At 49.7% G+C, this 26,750-nt stretch overlaps 2 protein-coding genes across 2 annotated transcripts in view; one reads left to right on the top strand and one right to left on the bottom strand.

Moving 5' to 3' along the window:
* LOC119099631 (arrestin homolog) overlaps nt 1-10,484 on the top strand; it is a 32,258-nt gene extending 21,774 nt beyond the window's left edge. Inside the window, exons 5-9 of the mRNA XM_037222699.1 lie at nt 3,215-3,372; nt 4,041-4,187; nt 5,086-5,212; nt 10,107-10,187; nt 10,347-10,484. Of these exons, the coding sequence (XP_037078594.1) occupies nt 3,215-3,372; nt 4,041-4,187; nt 5,086-5,212; nt 10,107-10,187; nt 10,347-10,484 (651 nt within the window). The remainder of the gene's footprint in view (nt 1-3,214; nt 3,373-4,040; nt 4,188-5,085; nt 5,213-10,106; nt 10,188-10,346) is intronic.
* Nucleotides 10,485-13,136: 2,652 nt separating this feature from the next.
* LOC119099630 (phosrestin-2-like) overlaps nt 13,137-26,750 on the bottom strand; it is an 84,907-nt gene continuing 71,293 nt past the window's right edge. Inside the window, exon 12 of the mRNA XM_037222698.1 lies at nt 13,137-13,223. Coding sequence (XP_037078593.1) covers nt 13,137-13,223 — 87 coding nt within the window. The remainder of the gene's footprint in view (nt 13,224-26,750) is intronic.

Genomic DNA, 26,750 nt, shown 5'->3' with positions numbered 1-26,750 from the left:
TTCACCGGTCCTGAAAAAAACGCTCCAAAACCGGGCAATCTGTTACCTGCGTTCAACGGCACGTGCATGACTATGTGCATCAATTGGCACTTTCGCCTATACAATCATCCGTCTATATGCACATATAAATGCGCTGAAACCGTTTCGCGGCGACCCACCATAGCCAAGCTATGAACCGGGTATTGACGTTCACTTCGACGATTGTGGTCAGTTTGGAAATGTTGCGTTTCCAGCGTTAAAGCGGTGAAGCGTATTTACGTAGTATGCACGCGTTGACGGTTGCCGGCGACCGGATCCGACCCGCCAGGCAGATCCCGTCCCAAGTTTAATGCAGTGATGCGACCCTGCTTGCCTAGCCACGAGCCAAAATGTACGTGGCCAGCTCTCACCCGTACCGAGCTGTGACTTCGTTCATGTTGGACGGGGAAACATTACAAAAACTGACGTGAGATTCGTGTGGGATGCGTCTGCCAGCCCACATTGCTTGATGTCGTCTCCGGCTCGAACTTTCTGAACGGCGCAGTTTGGCTTTGGCTTTCTGAACGGCGCAATTTGGCTCTGGCTTTCTGAACGGCGCAATTTGGAAGCGATGCGCAAGCGCACCAGAAAATGTGCAGCGCCAAATTTCGTGGCTGCCGGGTCAACGACAGCGCGGAAGCAGGATGCGTTTTTAGCATCCTGCATTAGTTTTGCATGGATGGTCCGAAAATGACACTCACATCAATCAGGTGAGGAGCAATTGGAAACCGCGCCCACATCTCTCAGTGGTCAGAGCGACAAGAAATTGTCACTTTTACTAGAAGTTATGGGCGGAAAATTGCGTGATGGTAGATAGGCGGTCATCCGTGTCAAGTGTTTTGTGTAAAGGAGCGGTCAAGACGGACTTGCCTCTTTTTCATGTTTTCCACGTTGTATGCCATTTCTCGAGATTCATCGCAGATGGAGACATGAATCCAATGTCAAATCGTCGACCAATGCACTATTTACAATTCTGTTCCCAGCGCGAATTTGCGCGATGCGCGGTTGCGCTAGAAGTCGTCGGGTAAGCTGGGGATGTCGATATTGTATAGTCAAAACTGCTGCCAGGGCCTGGGCTAAATTAACATCACCGAGTGGGCTGATTGGTTTCCTCCCTTCGACTTAGATAAATGGTGAAAACTTTTCATTTTCGTAAGCTCGAAATGACATAGGGTGATCGCCTGGCCGCCGCCGTCGACTATTGCATGTAAAACAACGAAACCCGCCCGACGGCTGTCTCAAAATTATTGAGTTTTTCTACATTTTTTCGCTGCGCCCGAGTAGGTGAGCCAGATTGACGATTTAGTGACTTTGTCCGGGTCTTGTTTTTGGTAGGTATAAAGGAGAATGCACGCATTAAGTTGAGAACAACCTGGGAATATTACAGCAAAAACATTGATGCGAATGCTTGCCTTTTCTAGTGAATCTTGTTATGCCTTCAAAGGACAGAAACACCCAGTATTCTAAAGGGGCTGTTTTGAGGTTGCCCAGGAACGCGCGGCAGCCTTGAAGTGTGCAGCAGCGCGGGTAAAGAGACTACACGGCATAAGCAATTGCACGGGATCGGGCGCTTCCGTTAGCGGCAGAAGCGGTTTTCCTGAAGCTTTTTGAATGTATGACGAATCACCAACCACGACGGGCAATTAAAGAGCAATATTTGAAGTTGGATTCACTGATGCTACTGACTTATGATGACTCGAAGGGCGTCATTGCGTGATGTGCAATTTATTTTCGCGTACTGTCCGGCTTTGAGTTTTTTCATAAATCTATTCCGAACGGTTTGCATGGCTGACTTAAGACTTCTGATAAGAGCACCTACTAAGCACGATGTCGCGTGCGTGTGTGCTTTGTGCATACCTTGTTGTGCGTACCCTGAACCCACCACCCAAGCCGTGCCTTCTGGTTCAACGGATAATTTGGCCTCCACCCTTTCGCCAGACAGGAATGCGGAGCGTTTTACGTGCCGCACAAGGCTGCGACATGGCCGGCCCGGGCCTGGCTTGACCCTCGTTGGCCAGTTGCCAGCTGATCTTTCCATTTCAGTCGGACCAGACAATACGCCCACTCTGGAACTCGCACCCAGTGGAGCTGGATCACAAATTCAGCATCTTTCTCCGAGAACACGGAGGCAGCACGCTATCTTTCCCCAGGTCATCTATGATCTTACACTGAAGTTGTGTAGATTTGATCGAATGCAGTAAAGAACAATACTGGCCAAAAATATAAATCACCTTTGCAATTACTGTGATGTCACTTAGACCTATCAGCTATGTGCCGAAGACAAGTAAGCCCGTTAGCACTGTGTTATTTGAATAAGTCAGTCCATGCATTGTGATCGATGGCACGCAGCCAGCTGAACTCGCTGACCTCTGCTGCTTAACAGCAACGTGTGCACACACGCCCTAGTGTCTCAGTCGTTTTTTCCGCATTGCTATGATGCGGGATGCGGGATAGTCCCTCCCATGTTAAACAACCGCTGGGACACACGACAACCGTCCGGCGGACACACGAATAATGATAAGTGATGGTTAATTTTGTTTTTACCGACATTCATTTTTCACAAAGAGCGAATCATTCCTCTATCATCCCGTCCGTTTGCAATGGGCTGTTTTCTGAACATTTGAACAGATTTGTACTTCACCGGCGAGACGCTGATGGTCTGGATGCAGAGGCGATTATGTGTGAGTCTTTCACAGATAATCTCTACTATAAACGCGACATTGATTCTTCAAGTCTGGTTGTCGCTAATCTACTTAAGTATGAGTCGGGCATTTAACTGGGATTTATAGACGTCTTTGTCATATTTGCCTCAGTGCCCCGGCCTTAACTATGCCAGACGAGCAACTTGCCTATCGGCTTATTCAAGCTCCTGTGCAAAAACGTGGGCCATTGCCAATTTAGTGTAATCGCCGTGGTTATCTATTGGGGCTGTTGAAAGTTGAAGTGAATCATTTGGGACTTGACGTGTTTGGATTATACATGCCAAGGAATGCTGTCTTACCTTCTGTGCAAACCACCACCAACTTCTCCCGCCCCCCAAAAAACTTGTAGAAAACTAAGCCTATTGCATTGCGAAAGAGCTGCACTTCTGTAAAGCCAATTGTTTGAAGGCGCCATGCAGCACGTCCTCAATGAAAAAGTCTAACAACATCATCCACGAAGATGGAAGCGTCCACAGCCTGTCGCATTTGCGTAGGTATACCACCGAGGCGAGAGACTCATCCTCGACATCCACATCAGCAACAGCAGCAGCCGGTCTGTACGGCGCATCAAGGCCACGCTGCTGCAGACGGTGCAGGTGCGCCTATACACCAACAGCGTGCACCGGACCGCAGTCGGCGATGTGCAGATCGAGTGAGTGTGCCAACAGCGTGCACCACACTGCAGTTGGCGATGTGCAGACCGAGTGAGTGTGGCGCAAGGATGCAATGGTGCTTCATTATTTTATCGGTGGCATAATTATAGACAAAGCTGACGGCTCTTGCTGGATCGGCGGAACGTCAGCTCGTTGATGTGCTAACGGCAGACGCGTTAAGTCTACATGCTCTTGGTCACAGTTTCGTTCGTGCAGCATGTGGACACCGTCCGGTCCAATTTCGCCGAGTAAGGAGATCCGACACCAGTGCTTCACATCCTCTCTAGGCACGCACTCTGCGCCAGTGCAGTATTGATCGGGATGTGCGCATAGCCTGGATGTATCCCGAGAAATTTCTGACGCGTTCATTTCAAGACTAGCCAGCTCATTCGCACCCGTCAGATCATACGTCATCCTTTGACCGCCCTTAGACCGCCCTTAGACCGCCCTTAGATCACCCTTAGACCGCCCTTAGACCACCCTTAGACCGCCCTTAGACCACCCTTAGACCACCCTTAGACCGCCCTTAGACCGCCCTTAGACCCCTTAGACCACCCTTAGACCGCCCTTAGACCACCCTTAGACCGCCCTTAGACCGCCCTTAGACCGCCCCTCATCGGCTTTCATTTCACATCCCACATCACGCATTCTCACCCGCGCGAGGCAGAGAGAAGTGTCCCGTGACGCCGGGGCAGCGTCTGCAGAAGACGCTGGCCCTCCAGCTGGCGCCGAAGTCGGACGCCAAGACACGGAAAAACCTGGCGCTGAACGGGGCCCTGCCGGACCAGCCGGACGGCCTGGCCTCGACCACACAGTGAGCCCTCGCTCTCTGAAAAGGCTAGCGGGTGTTTGTCGCCGGCTCTGTCAGCGAGCCGTAAGCTGATCTGTGTTCGGTTGGTGGTGCAAATAATTTTTGTTATTTGGAAGGCATGTTCAGTTGAGAGTGCGACAGGACTACAATCTCTTGTTCTGCCTCAACTGGAATGGATCATGAAGACTAAAGAGAATGCCACAAAGTGTATATTTTACTTTTGAGTGATTGAATGATGTGTACATTTTATGCAATCGCGTGCTCCAGATATTTAGCATCCAACTGAATGTCTCACGTGGCAGGCTTTAATGCGTTAACGTTAACGCTAACATTATTCAATATATAACTGTATTATCGATAGGCGAATAAGGGGCGAAACATGCACATGAAAGTTATGTAGTTTTCGGTGACTAGCTGTCCAGACAGATGGTGCGGTAAATTACGCGTCTGTCAATGGAAGTGTCCTTTCACGGTTCTTTTCTTTTCCTTTTGTGTTAACGGCTTGCAATTAAAATGTTTCCTTATGTATTTGTGCATGTCACGACAGTGTACGGCACACTGAAAACTGTCGGAAAGTAATTGTTCGGTAAGCTAGAAGTTCTCATTTGGGTCTTTGTTTCCAAAAGCCATACCTCCAACTACTTAGTCGTATTTTTCGAATAGATGTTTGCATATCTAGAACCGCCCCCCGCACGCAATGTGATAACCATTTGGGATAAACGGCTTAACAATCCGAAACACTCATCAGTGACCCATGTCCTCCTGTGAGTGGCATGGCGTCCATGCCACGAACTCAGCGGCCAGCTCACCAATTCTTCAACTCTTCTGAGCCCACTATCCGCCAACATCGGTGTTACATGTGCATTGTCATAGCTACATGGCGCTCCACACATGCCGGCAGGCTCAGCCACCCGGATCAGAAAGTATTCGGCCTGGCCGTCTCCTACTCCGTCAAGATAAAGTTGTACCTGAGTTCTCTGGCAGGCAGGGTGGTGGCCGAGATGCCCTTCACACTGACGCACATGCAGGTGGGTGCATGTTGGCTGCAGCCAGTAACCGGGTAGAATGTGTTCGGCTTCCCTTTATTACGAGCGAGGGCCTAAGGTGGGCGGGTTTCGCTCGAATCACGACACAAATGGTAGACTGAGAACAGTTTTGTGTTCGATATGTCCACAACTTCAGTATTATAGAACAGATGTCTTCATAGCTGAGATCCTAGGCGACGCCATCTGCCATTGGAGACTACGATAGACGTACTGAAAAACGACGTCATTGGAAAACTAACCACTCTAGTGGTTCACCATCTTCCCTACGGCTCAAATTACATGCCTATTCCTTCTGTTTCGGTCCTAGCTATCCGTCGACGTGAGTTTCACGTTTGTTTTTGTTTTGCCAGTTTCAATAAAAAACACGATTCTTCGAATAATTCCCGACGGATCGGTCTTAAGTAATGAAACATTGACGACAGCCTTTAGCCACGGTCCAACAAAATATTATCATGTCCAGAAACAAGGTGCAGTCTCTTCTGTCCCAAACGTGGCTGTTTCCTCACGCTGCAGTCAGATGCGCCTGAGGAATATGGCCAATCGCGAGGCTTTCACAAAATGTCAAGGGTCAGTACCAGGCATGATGATGGAGCCAGACTTCTGGCTTCCAAGCGGAATCTAGGGCCAAAACATGACGTAATGTCGAATTCGAAGCCGAACTCGGTGGCCTTGAAAATTGGAAGTGCCACGCCGAAACCAAAGCCAGTGCTTAAAATTCCAAAAAGCAGAGCATATTCCCAAGTCAGTGACTTCTAGCTTTGCATGCGCGAAAACAAAGCCCAAGCCAGCAGTATGGAAATTGAGAAAAGCAAAGCAAAAGTCAAACCCATCAGTTTAAAATCAGGAGGCCGAAGCCGGAGCCGTGTTACGTTGTTTCGTGGAACCAAAACATCTTCGTGTAGGCTAAAACTGTGTGGGGTCAGTAAATGTTGTACTGGATTTGCGGACCAACTGAGGCAGTGCGTTGCCATTACGCATGCAATTTTCGGACTTTTGTCACGTCTTGCCGTAAAAGGGGGTAGTGATTGATTACGGCTTTTAGCCAGACGTGAATCGCAGTCTTCAAAAGTTGTGTGGTATATTGGTGTGACATAACGAGTAAGACTGTGTTTGTAAAGCAGAGCCGCAATCGGAGTGAAAAAGATTGCCATGACAGAGCCGAAATTAGCGGTTGAAAACCACAGCGCGCAGAGGCCGGAGCCAGAATTCAGATCTGTTCGAAGCTAAAGCTAAAGCCATCTGTTAAAAAATGTCACACAGCCGAAACTGAAGCTAACCGCTGGAATGGTACAAGACAGAAGCCGAAGCCCAAGTCAGCCGTAGAAAATGCCTGAAAGTTGAAACTGAAGCTGAAGCCATTCGTGGATCGTGTGTGCATTTTTCAGATTTGTGTGCAGTTTCTCACAGCCGAAGCTGAAACCGAAGCCGGCTTTATCCTCATGGCTGGCTGGTACAATCTTCGGCACAGTGGCATTAGATGGAAGGCGGCAAAGTTCGAGTTTTTTGGCAAAAAAGAACTAAAGTTGAAATGCGCCTCACATAATATTTGTATTTGAAATGAACATGCAGTTTAGCGTATGGTAAGACAGTTGAGAGGTTTTCACCGTACATGATTTATCATTCGGAAGCTCTCCGGTAGAGTATGGCGCTCTTGAGGTCAGCAGAATGCAATGAGTTTTAGTTCGGTGGGTCGTTAGAGCTGAAAACATCGGCAATGCGACTTAAGCCTTAAGTCTGGGGATCAAAGGCGTGAATTTCTAAAGCTCGAGGGGATTGTGCAAGCTGTTGCCATAAAAACTGAGCCTGTTTGAAGAACAGATAGGTCAAGGCGATGATAATCTGATGCAGGCAGCGGTATTCTGGAAATGGCTTCACCGACAAAAAATCATGAGCATTGGATACAAAATAATTAAAGTATAAAGCGTTCCGAAATGCACGGAGAGTCGTCGCTTGCTCTCTGTGGCACCAGCTGGCGCAGCACTGCATACCTTCGAGATCACGACAATATTTCATTTATTTCATCTAGCGTTAAAAGTAAATGGTCCCTACTGAAGTATTGGAAACATTGAAATCAAATGGTCCGCAGTGAAGTATTGGGCAGTCGTCTGGGTGGAGTAATCATTGTCTTCGACAAGCAATGGCAACTGATTGTGATCCGATCCTGCGAGTCACCACGATAGCGGAACTCAGAATCGAGGGAGCAGTTAAGTAGCTATAACAGTCCTTCGACTTATTTGCAGCTGAAGTTAATGCGTAAGACTGCATTTTATGTTCAGAAAAGGAATAATTAACTGACCACTGTCAAAGCTGTACGACCAAAGAGAGGGCCACTAATCGACCGGAAGCAGGCTATTGTCACATTTTCCTAAACCGATCGTATATGTAAGACGCCATGGCCTAAGCCGTGAGTTCATGCCATGAAACCTATACAGACCGTTTGATCGCGTGCATTCCACATAGGCGTTTATGCACAGGCTCTATCGCTGCATACAAGCTTGCTTAAAACCCTGTTAAAAGAAATGGTTCACATTTGAAGATTTTTGAGCGTGCATCAGATATGATGAAACAAGCTTACTTATAACTTTTGGTATACTTTTTAAATGAAAGACTGCTGTAAACAGCACGATTCTCTGTTTAGCAGATGTTCCCCAATGCGTTACGGTTTGATTAGGTCTTCTTACCTTGCACAACATTGGTTGAGAGCCAATTGGCGGCCATTATATTTGAAATTCGTGCTCACGAACGCCAGATATAAACGCCTTGATAAACCTATTAAAAAGGGCAGGATTGTGAAAAGCATTGGAGGGCCTTCCAGACGGCTTTTTTTATTTCAAAACCCCAATAAATGTGAAACACTCCTTTTAACTGTGATCGATGTATGTTCAGAATGCTAGCATTTGATGCGATGCGTTCATTTACATTGCCTAATTTGTAAACTACTGCATATTCATCACTTTCCTTGGCTGAAGTTGTCCGTCCCGGCCAGGCCCATAGCTGGTCACTTTAAGACAGTGTTAGCACAGTGTGTTTTACACAGGAACAGAGAGAGTTTGAACACAGTGTCTTAACACAGCAGCCAGTGTTTAGACAGCGTCAATACGAGCCCGGGTGGCTGGTGGAACATCCTTTGCTCGGGTGGGGCTCAATTTGGCCCCCTGAGATCTCAGAAATTAAGAGAGCTAACATCAATTTTGGAGGATGTGTTGACCTGTGTGTAAACTCATTTGGATCAAAGTTTGAGGTTCCTAGGTTATGACCCTCGGGCCAGATAAGGCCAAACATGGTCAAACTACAAGTTGGTGTCCAAAGTGCCTCCAGGACCTAGAAACCTGCTCTTAGCAAAATATCGCATGTTTATTTAAGGGCAGTGACCTTATTCAACCTTTCGAAGGTCATGGTGACCAAAATCATACCAGAATGCTTTGAGTTTTACATTTCAATAGGTAGCAAAGATTACCTCAGGCAAAATCTTCCTAAACACAAAGATTGACTTGGGTCATTTTAGGTCAGCGACCTATTTTAAGCTTGAAGAATTTCATGGAAGATGAATATTGGGTTTCCGTTATCACCACATTCGAAATGATCACTAGAAACCAGCACGTACTGCAAGCTTTAGAATGGTAAAACAGGTTGGTTTTGACTTTGATCTGACCTTCATACATGACTCTAAGTCAATGGAATTTGTTCATTCAATTGTTGTGTTGCCTGAGAAAGTATGTCAGAGATGTATGGCTTCGTCCAACACTCCGTTGTTGCATCGGATTGAATGATTCCCGAGAAATTAACCTCACTGATTCCATGACCTTACTTTGACCCGCCGTAGGTCAGCGACCTTGTGAGGTAAATCCAAATTTTTGATTCCAAACGATCCGTTAGTCCATTTATAGTTATGTGAAGTTTATGGGGTTTTTTAGTAATGCAAAGTTTGGCGCGGCTACGCCTCGCCATTGGGAAACCACTCCGGAAAAAACCTTCGGGGAGCAAACTGATCCCTTTTCGAGCGCAAGCTAAGGAAGCATGCCGCCTGTTTTGTTCATTTTACTTCTATTCAGATCAGATGCGTACGATTTGGACTGTAATACCAATTTTCTCAAAACCATTCTGAATAGCTCCGAATTTTAATTTTAAGTATCCACTCCTGCGGGAAAGATCTCATTGGACCCCTGATCACCACCATATAGCTAATACCTTTAATTACCTTGCTCTTTGCAACGTGTGCTTGGTAAAAATTGCAACATTCTCATGTGTCAACATGTTTGTGTAATAAATGCTGCGAAAGCTTGAAATACTCCATTCAGGCAAAAGGCAAACACACATGAAACTATTATGCCGCGAATTCGACGAAACACTTCATCATGTTCTTGATTTCTCCCCTTGACGTTTACCACAGCGGCTCCTTTCGAGGCGCACTTTGGTTTTTGGAATGAAAATATCACGTGGTTTATAGTGACGCACAGGATGGAGCTTCAATCAGCACACCACTCGGTAATAGGACCTTGCCGCCCGCTGAGCCAATCACAAACTATTTTTTATCTGCACCAGTAGAGGTGCGGGGGCGGTTGTCATGACAACGGTGGTCGCGATTGCAATGGATTGCAAGTGCTGTTATAAAGCGCTGACAGCATTACTTGGACTCGAAAATAATTGTACTTGATATCCTTACGATGCCAGTTTCTAAACTGAAAGTGATCGCTGTAAATATATGCCAAGTTGATCAAAGAAAACCAGGCACGTAAGCGTTTAATAAATGTTTCAATGGCTGCCACACTTTGATGAAAGACAGGCTGTGTTTAGGTTTCACCGCACGACAACGCCACCTCCCGTCGTCCCGTCGGCCCGCCTCCTAACTGCCACCCGTTGTCTCTGTGGCCGGCAGTCGGACTTGCGGCGCCTGTGCAGTCCCTTGCCGGCCGTTCCCAGCCCGGAGCTGAGCACGCCGAGCCCAGAGCCGCGGGCCGTTCGGCCGGCGGCGGTCCTCGGACGTAGCGGCAGCCTCGAGCCGCCGCGGCGCACCTCGCCCCGGCCGCTGCGCCGCGTGCGCTCCGACTGGCCCGACAAGCCGGACCGATGGCGCGGCGAGCCGACAGGCGGCGAGCGGCGGGCCCGCCGGCGCCAGAGACGCGCCGCCTCCCCGGACATGGCCGACATGCTGCACTTCAGCCTGTTCAAAAAGCAGCGGGACGGCAGGCAGCCGCTCGAACCGCTCCTGTCCCTGGAGCCGGTCGTGCGGCGCACCAGCAGTCTGGATCACTAACCTTGGCAGGCTTGGCAGGCTTGTGATTTTGTGTCGTGCGATTGTTCACGGAAGCGCACCGAGGGTGTTTCAACCTTTGTACCCATTGGGCCTATGTTTAGATTTCTGATCGGTACAGTACTATTTAACTCAATGACCGGTACGTTGCTGTGGTGACTGAGGACCGTCGCCGTATGCCGCATGCCCAAACCACAGCACCCCCTGCGCTGATGAATGGAAGACTGGAGGTTACTCGCAGAGCAAGTGGAGTACATTCCGTTCTTGCCGCATTGGACTCCTATGCAGTAAATGCTGACATGAATATTCAACACTTGAAGAGGATTGGGGTCGTAAGCATTGGTCATTGTTACCACAGGCTTGGTTGGTGGCAAGAGAACTCAAGCATAAATAGCTGTATGAGCGGATTTAGGGGTTGCGTGGGGAGATTTGGAAATGGGCTTGGTCGCAGGGTTATTTAGGGGAATAAAAATCGCAAAAGGCTACTACAGCGTTCTCTTCTTGAATGCGTGGACGGGACGTATGGATGTACTAGCTGTCTGGACTTCGGATGCCTTCGGTGCTCTTAACCGCGATCCGTCCTTGCGTCCTTGTGATGGTCTCTGGGTCTTGCAAAGTACCAGTCAAAAGTCATATCCCCAAAATATCGTTCCCATCGCATGCTTGTTGCTTGGAAAGCCACCAGAAAGCTCATTTAAGCTATCCTCTTGACGAAAGATAGTGGAAAGAAATGTCGTGCTCTATGACGCATGATGGATGAAGAGACAGTCGTTCGCAGTGTATCCATTTTCCGTGCAAGCATTAATGTGCGTATCGCTCCCACGCAGGCTCGTGTGACCAAATTAGGCAGGGAGCTCGGCATTGACCTGACATGAGACAGTACAACAGTCTTATACTGGCTGATCTTGTACTGCCAGCAGTCCCATGCTCCACAGCTGAGTACGGCTGTGTGATTAGAAGCGAGCTTTTGACGTGCACATAATGTTGTAGCCCTCCGCCCAAGCATGTAAATTGCGCCCCTGTCATAAGTGAATGTGCAGTTTTGTTTGTTTTTGTACAGGTGTGGTCTCGTTATCACGTTTGCTCTCACCTTTTCATATCACGCGTTGTCGGGGATCACGTTCACGTGGTGATGCGCAAGATGCGTTTTTCTTACTGAATGTGCTTGCTAGTGGCGTAATGCTGTGTTGGCGATAACCTCTGAACAAATGATCGAGTCAGTCTGCATCAAGCACATGCGGGTGAACTACGTTTACTCAAAGCTCCTGCACTTGTCGGTGCACTCTTTGCCATCATTGGTACGTTTTCAGTTACTGTGAGAGACTGGATTGGGGTGTGTCATCCACTGTAAGTACATGTTCGGCGATACATGTTCCCGCGTCAGGTGTCGGCATCGTCGTGTCTATTCGAGCTGCGACAATACTTGCACCAGCCAAGACTGAGCTAGATATGGCGGATGATGAGCAAAAGCATGCCCACATTACCGCTTGAGTCGTTACCATTTTTGCGGAGCTTAACTGGGGAGGGAACGCATCAGAAACTGACTGGTATTTTCCCTTTGACCTTCCCGAGGATTTCGTTTTGGCTGGATGTAAAAGGGATGGTGTACATTAGGGCGTGTCATCAGTAACAAAACCAAGCGAGACAAAGGCATTGTTTGGCGCTGGAGCCCAAAAGTACACGGAATAACAAACGTTCTTTCCAAAGACTTAAATTCGTGATGCGCGAACCGATCAAAATATCCCCGTTCATCGACGACCAGCGTCGCAGTCACCGTATGCTGGGCAGCGCCGGCCGCCGCAGGTAACACCAAGCCGTGGGCAGTGATAGGAAATAGTTTTATGTATTGAAACGATGCTACCGGGCGCTTCTTAAGCCGCCGTACGAAAATATCCTGATTTAGGATCGAATATGTGGATCAGACGTTGCCCGATCTATTGTCATATGGCAGAAACTTGATGTGTTGTTGAGTGTGAACTCGTGCAAATACGTTGGTACGTACCCTTCAGGCCTTCACTGCTTTAAGACAACTCTCGTACTGCAAACAAAACCATGCATTGCACATGACTCATTGCCTGCTGAAAACTGAGTACGTAAAGCAAGATCTGCAGCCCGCACCGCGGGCGTAGAAGGGGGATTAGGGTGATCACATGCACATCTTGCTCCTGGCCGAGACTGCGTATTCGATGCACTGGCCCAGATGCTGAGTGGGAGAGCCGAGTGATGGTCAAGCGGCCCGCTCTCCGGTCCAGCCTCTTCTGAATGACTGTCCTGCACCTGGACAGCAGGCGGACGGAATGGTGCGGCGGCGGCGGCGGCGGCGGCGGCGGCGACGGCGGCGGCTGCCTTGCCGCGGTCTGCTGTTGCCATCACCTGCGACAGAGCATTTAAAGGGGCTGTGATAGAAGCACAACAACCATGAAATTACTGAAAAGTAGACACAGTGCATCTTGTAATCAAGCGTGCATTTTTAATTTGCATCTTGATCAATTGAGACGTAAAGATAGATAGAGACACGAGCGATTGTAAAGCAATAGACTGAAGTTGAAACGGGAGTCTGATATTTTTGAGGATGTGATTAGTTAACAACTATCGGCTTACCTCAAGAGTAGCCAATATTTCCTAGACGCTTGGGAGAATTTGGGGTTACCTGAGCTAGGCCGTGGTGGGGCCGTACCGCGCCTCTTCTCTCATCGCCCCCGAACACTCCTCGGTGACGATGCGCACGGCGCTCTCCTCCGCCTGCAGATGGGGCGGGACGGCCAGCGGAGCCTACTATTAGTCCCACAGCTCACCGTCGCTGAGGCTTCGCAGTGGAGACTGTGTGGTTTGCGCCAGATCAGTTTGGTGTTCCCCACGCCCCCGAAGTTTATCGCTGGGATGGCGAGAAGTCTAGACTGAAGAAGACCCTCGGTTTGCTGATCACACACGGCGCGACGATCGGAGCCGCCTGTCCGCGGACCGCACGGTTCTCGTCCCCATCGTGTCCAGCAGCAGCTGTTCCCGACAGGTCTAGTACCCGCTGCGCTGGAAGGCTGGCTGAACTGTGGCCTGTGTGTGCTGCGGCAGCTCGCGGAGAAGGGCGATGCTCCGGAACGTGATGCGCGAGCCAAAGTCGCAGCTGCTGTTCTGCCGGATGGGGGACCGTACTGGCACGTAGTGACCAGCCAACCTCGTACTGGACGAGGTCCTTGAGAGCGGGGCTGAAGGTCTCGGTAGATATTCGTTACGACCTAAGCATTAGATCATGCAAAAATTATTGAGCCTCTTAAAGGTATGTAATTATGCTGATCTTTCAGTCCGTAAAGGTAACGGAATACCAATCAGTAAACATACTAGAAAACATGAATCAACAAGTGAATGATTCCACATACTATGACACAACGCATGATAATGAGTAAATGCTCACTAGTGAGCCCATGAAATGCCCAGTGATAGGTGATAAAGTTTAAACATTCACCGCTATAAACTCGAAGATAATGCGTTTTCATATTTACTTTGGATGGTTCAGTGGTCCGACTGGCCGCCGGGCTGTCGCAGTTCGGACGGAGCCCTTTTGAACGCCGGAGGCCAGCAGGCGCAGCACCTGCTAGCCGGTGCTCAGCTGCTGGATCAGGTCGACCGGCAGGTTTGGCACGTGCCGCGGTATGGGCTCGAATGACACAACGCTCCTCTCCCAGACCTCTGCAGCGCCGATGAGTCCAGGAAAATTTCGGTGACATGGTCGTGCCGTCCAGGCTCAGCAGCAAATGGGGGAGGTTCAGCTCGTTGACGTGCAGCTTGTAGATGAACCAGTGTACGGGTGACTCGGTGGCAAGCTCAAACAGCCGGAACACGCCGCTTGTCGTCGCGGTGTTGACGGCCATGCCATCGCAGCCGAACACCCTGGCGTGACCGTCGCACTGCAGGCTCACGCAGTGTAGCTCGTCGAGCAAGTACAGAGCGAGGCCGGGCTCGGACGTGGAGTGAGTCACGTAGCGGCCGCCTAGCTCAGCGATGATAACCACGCGTTTTTTCGACGGTATTCGTGCGGCTGTGTGTGGCTCATGTAGGTCCTGTCTTCGCGGCCGTCTACGTAGGGGATGGTCAACTTGACTCATGGACTGCTTCAGTATTTTGATGTGCCCTCTCCTTTCTCGCTGTCTCTTGCGCGCCAGATCTTCTTAGGATCTACGGTATTTAATTTAAAGCAGCCAGTTTGTCTCTGCTGTCTTGATGGAGGGCGTTGATGATACCAGCAACGGCCCGGTTCGAGCCAGCGTAGCTGTCAACTATCAGAGCGGTGTCACGGGCTTGACCGTCAGAGATGCAGTGCCTGCTGCTGAACCTGAGTCGCCCTCCCTGCCGGCTGCTAATGCTGAACTCGACCCTGCTCCGGAACCAAGTGGTTTCAGCGCGGGCGAACCGGCCGAGACCTCGGATTCTGACACAGCCCCGTACACGGTAGGAGGTGGCGATGACTTCGACGGTTCGTTCCGGGTGAGACCGTTGTCACTGCAGATGGCAGCGTCGACGACCCGCAATTCTTTAATAAAAGTCAACTTAATCGCTGTTTTACAATGTTTTGCTGGTGTTCTTCGTGATATCCTTTTCATAGTTAATCCACCAGGTACCAGAAGTGTGGAACGTGACAAGATCGAGGCTTGTTGGAGGATGGCCCCAGTGTGTAAAATAAGTGGTGCTGGTATAGAATGCGATTTTTATGGCCCATTGAAGTAAATTGTTTTCGGGTCACGAATATCACCATTGGTGTGGTGCGACAGACATCAAATTATTAATCCATGGGTCACAGAAAAACTTTGCCTTACTTGATTCTTACTTGAAGTGATTCACCCGCTCGATGACACACTGTAGTATTCATGTACATCTGCTCGATTAAAGGTCAGGAGCTTGTCGGTCTGCCATCGACAGTCCGATAAACGGAGGGAGAGTTGCGGATGCCGAGGGGCGAGCATACTGAAACATGAACACCGTTGAAACATGAACACCACTGAAACATGAACACCGCTGAAACATGAACACCACTGAAACATGAACACCACTGAAACATGAACACCACTGAAACATGAACAGCCTCGTGAACAGCTGGACAGGTTGGGGGACGTTAGAATTGAGTCACATCATGAAAAGCTAGAGCCTTCAGAGGATGTCAGAAGGGCCGAAATCAAAAATAAATCGTCAAAAGACATAGAATGGAAAGAGAGAAAAAAGTCAGGAACATGAACTCCGGACAAAAAAGTACATGAACTATAAACTCCGAACAGCATAATGACTGAGACTGACTTATACATATAATCAGGGGCTGACCAGGACAAAGAAGACAGCTTTTAGATATATTATAAAAGTCTCGATTTACTTCTATAGGCATCTCCACGTTCGGAGTACTTGTTAAGCAAAGCGCGCTGCATATATAATGAGCTCACCCGCCATGTTGTGTCCCCGCACTTCACGCAAAACGCTGCCTTCTCATTTTCCCCGGACAGGAACGCGGACAGCTGACCTGCCGCACAATGCTGTGGCACGGCCAGCCTGGAACTGGGCTGACTCCCGTTGGTCAGTTTTCAGTTGACCTTTCTAGGCCAGCCAGCCTAAGCAACGAACCCTTTCCGGGGTTTTTAACCCAGGCTCACGTCCAGAGGCAACGGGCTTCCGGACGACGGGTCTGGCATGTTTCCCACGGGCAATGGAGGCACCAATGAGTTAAGCTGAAACGGTCACGCTATGCTCTTTGAAGCGAACGGGCTGATGTAGAGCGTCACCTCTGCTTTTGAAACCCAGCCTCGCAGGCTCCGCCGATCGGTTACCACAGAAGAGCGACCGGCGCCGTTCCGTTTGATCTGGAAAGCATTTCTGGGTAGAATACGCGCAATTAGAAGAGCGGCCGGCGCCGCTCGGTTTGATCTGGAAAGCATTTCTGGGTGGTGCACGCGCAATTGATGGCGCCAGCCTGCTGTAGTCGACAGCGGCGTTTGCAGCTCTTGAAATCAAGATTAACTCCAGTCCACCAGCCTCGGCATTGTCAGCTTTTCCGGACAAAGCCATAACTCTAGCGCAGGCTGCCGCCAATGCACCCAGTTAGCTGGCGGGTCAGAATAGACAATCTCTAGCAATCACTATGCGGGCCCGCGCTGCGCGACCAGGCGTATCTCCCACATGCAGGACTGGTGCACGGAAGTTGGCATGGGTAGCCTTGGCCACCTGAGGCAACCACTAACTCTCTAGGTTGGATCAACCTCAATAACTAAGATCGAGTCGAGGTTATGACGGATGTTCTGCCGTAAACGGCACTTTGCTCGTCGAATAGGCACAGAAGATTGTGCTGAATCAAGCGCAGCACAAGCGCAGTAATCAAACATCGGTATGACCTCGGGGGAGGATGTCATGGGTCATAAGTCTGCCGAGATTGCAGCATCGTCTCTTTGAGTGGGCTTTGGCACCCCAATGTTGAATCTCCCAGCCCCAATGGTATGTCAACTTCAATGCTAAGGGAGAAGAGGGAGTCGAAAATTTCTCCTGGGTCTCATTCTCCATCACTCGTACAACTTTCGTACGCCATCAACAAAACTGTTTAGGAAGTTGTGTCCCTATAACCCCGTATCACCTCAAAAAGGTGACCAGTCCAACTACGCAGAATCTTGTCAACTTCCCGGCGGGATAGCATACTAATACATTCTGGCTGGTGCTGGCCCGCCTAGTAAATCAATCGAAGATAAAGCTTGGAAGCAAAAAACTTCTTTTTCCATCATCCCACCCAAACACCCTACTAGCATCCACTTCACACAGAGGCATTCACACGTACATCCAGCACCAGTTCTAGGAGTGTAGCTTCGCGAAATATGTTGAGGGCAGAAAAATGGCTTACCCCAAGTTCAAATAAAAAAGCCTTGCCTATGAGTTTGACCCACTTCCCTCTCAAAGGTCTCCTATCTCCCCCTCTCAACAGACAAAATGGATTATATACTTATGAAGATCAAAGATATCGATTTTATGATCAAAGATCTCTTGAAGGCCTTTATTCAGATTTAATCCAAACCTTTTGAATGCATGGGTTTCTAGGATAAGAGCTCACGCTGAGCAGTGCTTGTTGTGTGAGCCCTGATACCTGCGATCAGATCGCGCGATTCTAGGTTGACGGCAGAATTTGGACGGCGGAAGTTTAACGTGTCGCAGTGCTCGGCACGCTCCATCTTGCCTTCTGACGTCACCTGAGCTTTAGCGTGACCGCTGCCACCTGCCTCGAGCCATAGCTGTAACGGGCAAATAGCAAGCGCCTAAAGCGACTCGAACCCACCCTGCCACGGGTAGGTGGATCGGAAGGCAGGTGCTTTCACAAACTGAGCTATCAGGACGGACAAAGGTATCAGGACGGTGATACTGCATAGTAGCTAAGCAATGAGAAACGAATACTTTATCGCGCGAGAGGCTGGAGCAGTGATTCAACCAATCAGCAAAAGCAATCCCAGAAACTGGCTGATGCGAGACCTGCATGGTTATGCGCTGAGAATAGCTTGCAAGGGAAATGGAATATGGAGTATAAATGGAGTATGCGAATCAAATTCCGTCGTTAAAACCAACGTGTCATCGTTTTTCTCCGGCGAACTATAGTTCACTTGACATCTATCGGTTACCATCTATAGAGGTATGGATTGATGTGGTTTGAATGGCTAGTTTCCCAGAAGTGCTATATGCTCCTTAGTGTTTGCTTTATACCTTGAGACTTTTGAGGCTTCCAGGAATTATATTATGCCCTAAAATCACAGTTGTCTAAATGTTCGTTATCTATTATTGGTCAATGGAGATAAAACAGTCAAAGTTGCAGCATAGACTGGCTGTAACGCCATATTAATACGATATACACGGATGTATATACACGATATAAATCGATGACAGCGGATGCTCAAATGCCATAAGCAACGTGCATAACTCGTCCCACTCCACCGTAAAACTTGTTATGCTCTATTTGCACGGGTATTTTATATTCGTGTCGAACACGAGTACAGAGCCCGGGGCCATAAATTCCGCATCTACCTAACTGATGCTTTGACTGAGCACGTCATGCTTTACGACAGCTATCGCCAAAGCATACATAACTTGGTTTCTTCTCCATCGCCCGTCTAGCCAGGCTGGGCAGTCATTTAGAGAAAAGGTGGTCAAGGAATTTTGGTCACATGTATTATGCTTAACACGCAAATGATTTTTGTCTGATTTGCAGATTTAAACTTGTTTGTCGTAGTTTCTTTTTTTAGACGTTATTTGCAGACGTTAGCCATGGTTCATGATTATAAATTTATTGGATGCCGAAATACTTAAAGCGATTTAAACGGACGATTGAACCTTGGGTCTGTCTCGCATTGTGACGAACAAACAGTCTTGACTCTCAATCTGGTCAGCCCAGGTTATGTTTTACACGTCACACTTCTTTGTGACGCCGCCTGCTTTTGATGCGCTTTCAAAACAGCTCTGTGGCCAGACTATGAGGCAGACTGTGACGCTTGCTGTGCTTGATAATGCCTGCTGCGCCCGCGGTAAGCGCGGACTAGTTGGCGGCCCAGAATCGGTTACAGGGGTGGTGTTGCGCAGAGCTGGTGTGCTCGCGTTTCATGAAGCTTTTTTAAATGCATTTTGAACGGTTTGCATGGTTATCTTTGAGCTCAAAGTGCCTGCTAATCATAGGTCGTTGCATATTCCCCGGCACCTACCACCCAAGCCATGCTGTCAAGTTCAGCGGGTTATTTTGCCTTCACCCTGTCGTTAGGCACGAATGTGGAGGATTTCACGTGCCGTACAATGCTGCGACACGGCCGTCCCGGGCCTGCGTCGACCTTGTCGGCCAGCTTCCAGCTGGCGTTTTCCATTTCAGCCGGGCCAGACAATGCGCCTTCTCTCGGACTCGTACCTTGCACCGCTGGATTACGAGTAAAGCACCTTTCCCATAAACCACGCGCGCTCGGTTGTCACCAGAAGATGTAGATGAAACATGAATACTGAAATCAACGCTCAAACGCCTTCTCTCGGACCCGTACCTTGCACCGCTGGATTACGAGTAAAGCACCTTTCCCATAAACCACTTCCGCTCGGTTGTCACCAGAAGATACAGATGAAACATCAATGCTCGAATCAACGCTCAAACGGCATGAAGCCAGAATGTCTGACGCATGCCATATCGACATGATTGCTGCATCGAGTTGTCCATTGTAGCCATTTGTTATGCCTCTCAAGGTAAGCTCGCAGCTGCGGTTACTTTATCACTACGGTAAAGACTGGCGGAGAGTGTCACTTCATCACTACGGTAAAGACTGGCGGAGAGTGTCACTTCATCACTACGGTAAAGACTGGCGGAGAGTGTCACTGCACACCTGAACTGCAAGGCATCGTCGCCTCGCACGTCTACCGACGCCTTCCTCTGACAGCTGTCCCGTCGGGTTCCCTCGGTGCGCAGTGGTGGTGATGGTGACGCAGTGGTGGTGATGGTGACGCAGTGGTGGTGATGGTGACGCAGTGGTGGTGATGGTGACGCAGTGTTGGTGGTGGTGACGCAATGGTAGTAATGGCGACACAGTGGTGGTGATGGTGACGCAATGGTGGTGATGGCGACGCAGTGTTGGTGATGGTAACGTATCGGTGGTGGTGGTGACGCGGTGGTGGTGACGGTGACGCGGTGGTGGTGATATTAACGCAGCGCAGCGGCCGGTGTTGATTTGAGCACCTGAGCTCGCGGCCACGGTCCGCCGAGACTGCTGGCCCCCAGTTGACAGAGCCAGCTGATCTCCAGCTGACTGAGTGGACTGCTAATGGCTGGGCCATTGGGACGGTGGCGACAGCAGCGCGCGCTTACTGGCCGCCGAGGGCACGTTGACCGGCTGCCTGAGACGGCCGGCGGCGCGGCCGCGGTAAGGCCCAGTCTCGGCTTTCGCGGGCCGGCGGCGGCAGCGGCGGCCAACCCCGTTACTATGGTCACGACGAGTTAATCTTCGACTGATATCCTGACGTGTAGCTTGCGTGTTACTGCTGGCTGGTCTGGTATTGTTTTTAACACGAGCTTAGCGGATGGGATGAGGTTTCGGGTGGCTGGGACACGTGAGTCTGGGCTGCGTCCTGGAGGGTCGACTCTGGTAAGATGTTCTCGGTAGTCTGGTCGATTGAAGCGGCGAAGCGGTGTTGAGCCGGAAAATGAGGGGGGCGTGTTCCTGATAGGCCACCAAGGCGCGGCGTTCGAACCGTGAGACTGGACCACGGTCTGCAGCGTTCCCACGACTCAGGGCCCGTCTCCGTCCGGCCCGTCGCGGGCCAGGTCCCTTGCTGATCTCGTGGCAATGCCAGAGCCGCATAGGTTTTGTGGTCAGAACGAAATATAGGGTATTGCTTTTATAACTCTTGCTGGACTTTGTAGGCAGCAACGATCACCATTGCCAACAAGGCAAGAGTGGCTGCAATAGCAGGCCTCTGGTCAGCGTGTGCGCGTAGAAGGCTTTGCGGCTCTGTCAATAGGCCTGCGGTCGTGGAGTCCGGTTGACGTGGCTCTGTCGTCTGACAGTGACTGAAGCCTTTACATTATCTGTCCTGGCGACATGTTGTGAAGACTGGCGTCGGTCGGTCCATGGCGTCGGATATCGACGGATGGTAACTGAGCACAGATGTGGTCTACAGCCATGGCAGAATCGGATGGGGGATCGCGGTCTGTCCGAGACCAGGTGAGCTCAGGTACTCGCAGACGACACAAATGCTTTGCATGGGCTGGTGAATTATATAATCTATCAGATTACCTTATAATACTTCTCCAGGCGCACAATTTGTTGTTGTATTTCATCGTGGTTATGTTACATTCGAGGCCAAATATGAACTTAACCAACTTATTCATCATTTGTAAGCCAAAATGTAGTTTCATCGTTGTTTGATTTAGGATGAAGCGGTTTAGCCAAGCGAATTTCATTACGAGCTCAATAAGGTGTCCAGATCTGTCATGACATCGGCATCTGCTGTTGTTACGCCGACGATGATAGTCTAAAGAATGCGTCCGATAAAAGGTAAGATGGCTTTTTTTGATCGACCTATGTGTTATGGTGGTGAGCAATGCAGCTGTTTTCTCAATTTCAAAATAAGGGTTGGGAGTTCCAAGTTGAGTTTATTCTAAAGACGCTGAGCGTGCCGGACCATTTGTTGAGAGATGGTTGCGTAGTATTTCTAAATGTTCACCAAATAGATTCCAAATCAGGAATGAGGTGCATTGTCGTCATTGGGGATTTACAACGCACTCAGCTGCTCAGACTTTACGGCGTCGCCTGCCTCTCACGCTGGCAGGAAAGGCACTGCGGGGAATCGCACCTCGTACTTCTGGTTTCCCAGACGCGCAGTCTGGGAAACCAAGGCGAATTTATCTAGAGTTGTATGTCTCGTTCATAAGAATGGTACATTACCCTAGAGGTAAGAACGGGACGGTGGATTGGGCTACAGAGATGTTCAGAATGGAAAGAAAAAAACACTTGAGCCTGCATGGTGTGCAGCGTATAATATCACATGACCTTCATGTGTTCGTCACTGCGCACATACAGTGATCGACGATCAGCTCACACGATGCCTGGCCAATAGTTGATAAGGACACGGATGCCCTCACGAGCCGGGTGTGGGTGGCGTGGTAATGCTGAGTGTCACTGCGCATATGCGGTGCCTGGCCAATAGTTGATAAGGACACGGATTCCCTCACGAGCCGGGTGTGGGTGGCGTGGTAATGCTGAGTGTCACTGCGCATATGCGGTGCCTGGCCAATAGTTGATAAGGACACGGATGCCCTCACGAGCCGGGTGTGGGTGGCGTGGTAATGCTGAGTGTCACTGCGCATATGCGGTGCCTGGCCAATAGTTGATAAGGACGTGGATTCCCTCACGAGCCGGGTGTGGGTGGCGTGGAAATACTGAGTGTCACTGCGCACATGCGGTGGCTGATCAATAGTTGATCAGGACATGGATTCCCTCACGAGCTGTGTGTGGGTGGTGTGGCAGTGCTAAGTGTCCTCACGGGTCTGGTGCGAGTGGTGTCATATTGGTGATGCGGTAAAATGGTGCCAGTGACGATTGTGCATTTCGCGAAAGTCCTCGCCTTATTATTTGCCTTGCCGCTGTTTCACAGCGCCAAAAACATATGGTTTTGTCATTCGAGCCCTGTGCTACAACGAGTTTCACGATGTTGTTTTTGTATCGACAGCATGTGTATAAACAACTCTACCTCATCCGTCCTGCTGTCTGTCGAGGGCGGGTTGAGCGTCTCGACTATGCCACTGCCACGCGCCTCTGTTTGAATCCCCATAAGGCATTTTGTCTGAAAGGTACCCTTCGTCGGAATACTTTGCTCTCTCGCATCGTTCTAGAGAAATATCTTCCATGCGCCTTTCGCGCACATTTTGGGCACACCGCCTCGTCCTCAGAATTACGCGTGGTTGAAAAACGGGCCCTTGATAGTGAGTCTCCCCTCCCCCCCAAAAAAGAATGGGTGGCTGCGAACGTTTTTGGTTATCTATGACCTGATGGAAGGTCTTCATGTTCTGAAAAGCATAGATTATGGACTATGCACATCGAATGGTCAACGTTTCGTAGCAATCTGTCTCCTATGCACAAAGCACGATGTTGTTAACAAGTTTCATCGGTAATTTAGCCCCTCCCGCTACCGCGCTGTCGCGTTTCATACACACCTGGTCACCATCACCGCTCGGACGGCGGCGTCGAGCGTCGAATGCGACGCTGGCCGCATCCGCCGGTGGCCAGAACGCCACCGTCGAGATCGACGAGCGTCCCCATGCGCAGGGTTATGAAGGGCGTAAGCAGGGATTTATGAGCGGCCGGCCGTCAGCAATGAACCCCGCGGCCATTAATAAGCCTGCGCCTGGATCGGATCGGCCGTCAGCGAGCTCTGGGATAGGCCCAACCCAGCTATTGGCCGCAGGCTACACCACTCAACGACCCGGACGTGGTCCGGACGGCCAGCTGCCATATGCGTATTAGCTCAACAGGGTCTCGAATAGAGCTGGAATTTCTGTGGGCAATAAACCGGTCATTACGACACGTAAGATAACGTACCATTATGTCATGTAACATGACGTGTCCTTATGACGTGTCATATGACGTGGCATTATGACACGTAATAAGACGGCTTGCTCGTAGGCACTGAAGTGCATTGCCATGCATATTCATTCAAGACGTACTTCACTATTATTTAGTCGGATTATGCTTGAGATTACGCAGCAGACCTGACAGTTTTGGTCAGCTCACACATGGCTTTATGGTGTCCGCACCTGGTTGCTAAGGTCCTATTGAAAAATGAATATGCTTTGCTTAACAATTTTCACGTGTTTTTATTTTATTTGTGCCGCTGTCTTTGTGATGTCTTGTACTGTACTGGAGGAGTCAAGTGTCAGTACTGGAGGAGTCAAGGGCAGAACCATCCGAGACCATGCTTTCCACATCAAATCCTTGTGACGCCGGCGCTCTTAGCGATATATCCCCATAGCACATTTGACGTTTCAAAGAGAGGAGACAATCCACCATGCGCTTTATGTATTGCATGCTTTTGTGACAAGATCAAAACCTTTGCTCGTAAACCTCTCATGTGCTTTGAAATTGTTATTGCAAATGGAAAGACACCCATTCCATGCCGCAGTCGCACTCACTTGTTATCAACTTCATGCTCTTCCAATGCAGTTTTCCCCGTGAATTCAACGGCAACTTCAGATGCAACTCCGTCATGCATGCAATGTCGTCAAGCCAGCTTTATGTTACAGGTTTACTGAAGTGACGATTCTTTAATACCTTGAAAGGAGCATCCCGCCATTTTTGTACTTTTCATTTATTGTTATATCAGGCGCGTACGATCTGATCAATAATATCAGCTTTCTCAAAATCCTTCTGAATGCATCATAATTCCTATTTGAAGTAGGCGACGCTGCGGAAGAAACCTCATTTGACTCCCTGACCACCACTATGAAAGTAATACATTTCATTTGTCTTGCTTTTCCAACGTGCGTGCTCTCTTATGCTTGCAGCACACTAATGTGTTAAAAAGTTTGTGTAATAAATGCCACGGAGGCCTCAAACATCCTGTTTAAACAAAACGATATGCGAACATGAAGCTATCGTCCCGTAAATTGAACGAAGCATCATGCTACGGCTTTGATGTCTCCCTTATGGCATTACCAAAGCGGATATTTTCGAGGCACACTTTGGCTTTGGGAATGGAGGCATCATATGATCCATGTGACGCACGGGTGCAAATTGTGATCAACGCGTTTCTCGGTAACAGGCCCTTGCCCGTTAGGCCAATCACAACGTTCTTTTATTCGCACCAGCCGCAATGCGCGCGGTCGTTGTCATAACGACGGTGGTTGCGAGTGCAAAGGAGCGTATTGATGTTACAAAGTAATGACAGCGTAATGTATGCTCCAAAATGGTATTAGAATTGATATGCCTTTTGTGGCTCTACGGTGCCGCGGTGGCACTGCCTTGAGCTATCAAGCATCAGACGGAATGCATTAGATTTCACAAGAGAAGGCCTTTGTCCCACATAAAGGCCATGTTTCACTCACCTTAAAACGGGCATTGCTCCATGCTAGCTATGCAAAATGTGACTTTCTGATCTGTTTGAGGCCTAGGAGGTGCAGGCGTAATATCGCCCACAATTATGGAGGCGAATATTTTTCTATGGAGGTGGATTTATTAATGACATGGAAGAGTGGACAATGGCTGTTGTCACGAACGCTTGGCGTTAACAATAACGCGTTGCTTTCTTATTTACGTCGACAAAACTTGCATTAAATGCTTCAACATTCGTGACGGCAATGCGCCTTATGCCACTGCCCCACGAACAATGCATGTTTGTCATGAAATCAAGGCCTTTTGCAAATATTTACACGGGCGCTGTGAGTGAGCACGATGTGGGTCAATGGTATGTGTGTTTCCATGGCGTAGGAACGTTTCAAAAAGAGTGGGGGGGGGGCAGGCTCAGCGTATAATTCAGGACATTTTTCTGGGAAGCAAGCCGGGTGACCGGGGGAGAGCGGGAGAGGACAGGGGAGTAGAGATGAACGTCATTATCGGCCATTGATTCACAAAACAGATTTTTGGGAAATACATAAATTTGTGGTTGCTATGCTAGGGTCCTCAAGACCGTAGGGCCTTCTATTCAAATACCAAGTGCCCAAAACCCAGTGCGGAGGGCCCGCAAAAGACGGAGGGCACGCGGGTAGATTATCAGATGGTCCGACAGGAGAGTAGGATCGTAAACTCAAACACCAAGACCCAATATACAGAGCCCCCGAACAATCCAGTGTTATTGAGGAGGCTAACAGATGGGGCCCCCGACAAGTGCGTAGAACCCTCCATTCAGGTGGGGAGTGCCCAAGACACAATGTGGAGTGCCCCGGATATTCGAGTGTGTCCGAGCAGGTTAACAGATGGGGCCCCGGCAAGAGCGTAGGGCCTTCCGTTCAAATATGAAATACCCACGACACGATGAAGAGGTCCCCGAATAATCGAGTGCGCCAGAGCAGGTTAACAGACAGGGCCCCCGAAAGGAGCGGAAGGCCCTCCATTCAGAAAGAAAGTACCCAAAACCAGATGTAGAGGTACCCCACGATCAAATGGAGCCGAGCATCTTATCAAAAGTGGCCCCGACAGGAGTGTGCGGCCCTCCATTCAAATAAGAAGCACCCAAAACCTGGCGCGGATGGCCCCGAACGATGGAGCGCACTCGAACAGGCTATCAGATGACCCCGATAGGAGCAGAGGGCGCTAAATTCAAACATTAAGAGGCAATGTGCGGGGCCCCGAGCAAGCCAGCGTGGCCGAGGAGGCGAACAGAGGGGGCCCCGACACGGGCGTAGGGCCCCATTCAATTAGCACGTGCCCAAGGCCAAATGTAGACGGCCCCCGAACGATGGAATATGCCCGAGCAGTTCATCAGATAGGCCTCCCCACCACAGCGTAGGGCCCCCCATTCAGAAAAGAAGTACCCAACACCCATTGTGGAGGGTCCTCGAACGGCTGAGTATGCCTAAGCAGGCCATCAGATGGCCCCCGACAAGGGTGCAGGGCCCTAAGCAAGTGACAAAGAATTGGAAACGCTCTAGACCAATGTAGGGGGCCCATGAGTCGCAAGTGTGACGGTAGGCTAACCGAAACCCACGTAAAGGGCCCCTGAGCAACCGAGAATACCCCGGCTATAGCTCACAGAGCCTTTCTAGCGAACGGAAAGAACCCGTGGAATGGCCCGTGATTGACAAGAGTG

Source organism: Pollicipes pollicipes, unplaced genomic scaffold (assembly GCF_011947565.3).
Source record: "Pollicipes pollicipes isolate AB1234 unplaced genomic scaffold, Ppol_2.1 Scaffold_4751;HRSCAF=5608_pilon_pilon_pilon, whole genome shotgun sequence".
Lineage (NCBI taxonomy): Eukaryota > Metazoa > Arthropoda > Thecostraca > Pollicipedomorpha > Pollicipedidae > Pollicipes > Pollicipes pollicipes.
The sequence above is the reverse complement of the archived record's forward strand: the minus strand, read 5'-3'. Positions and strand labels throughout refer to the sequence as shown.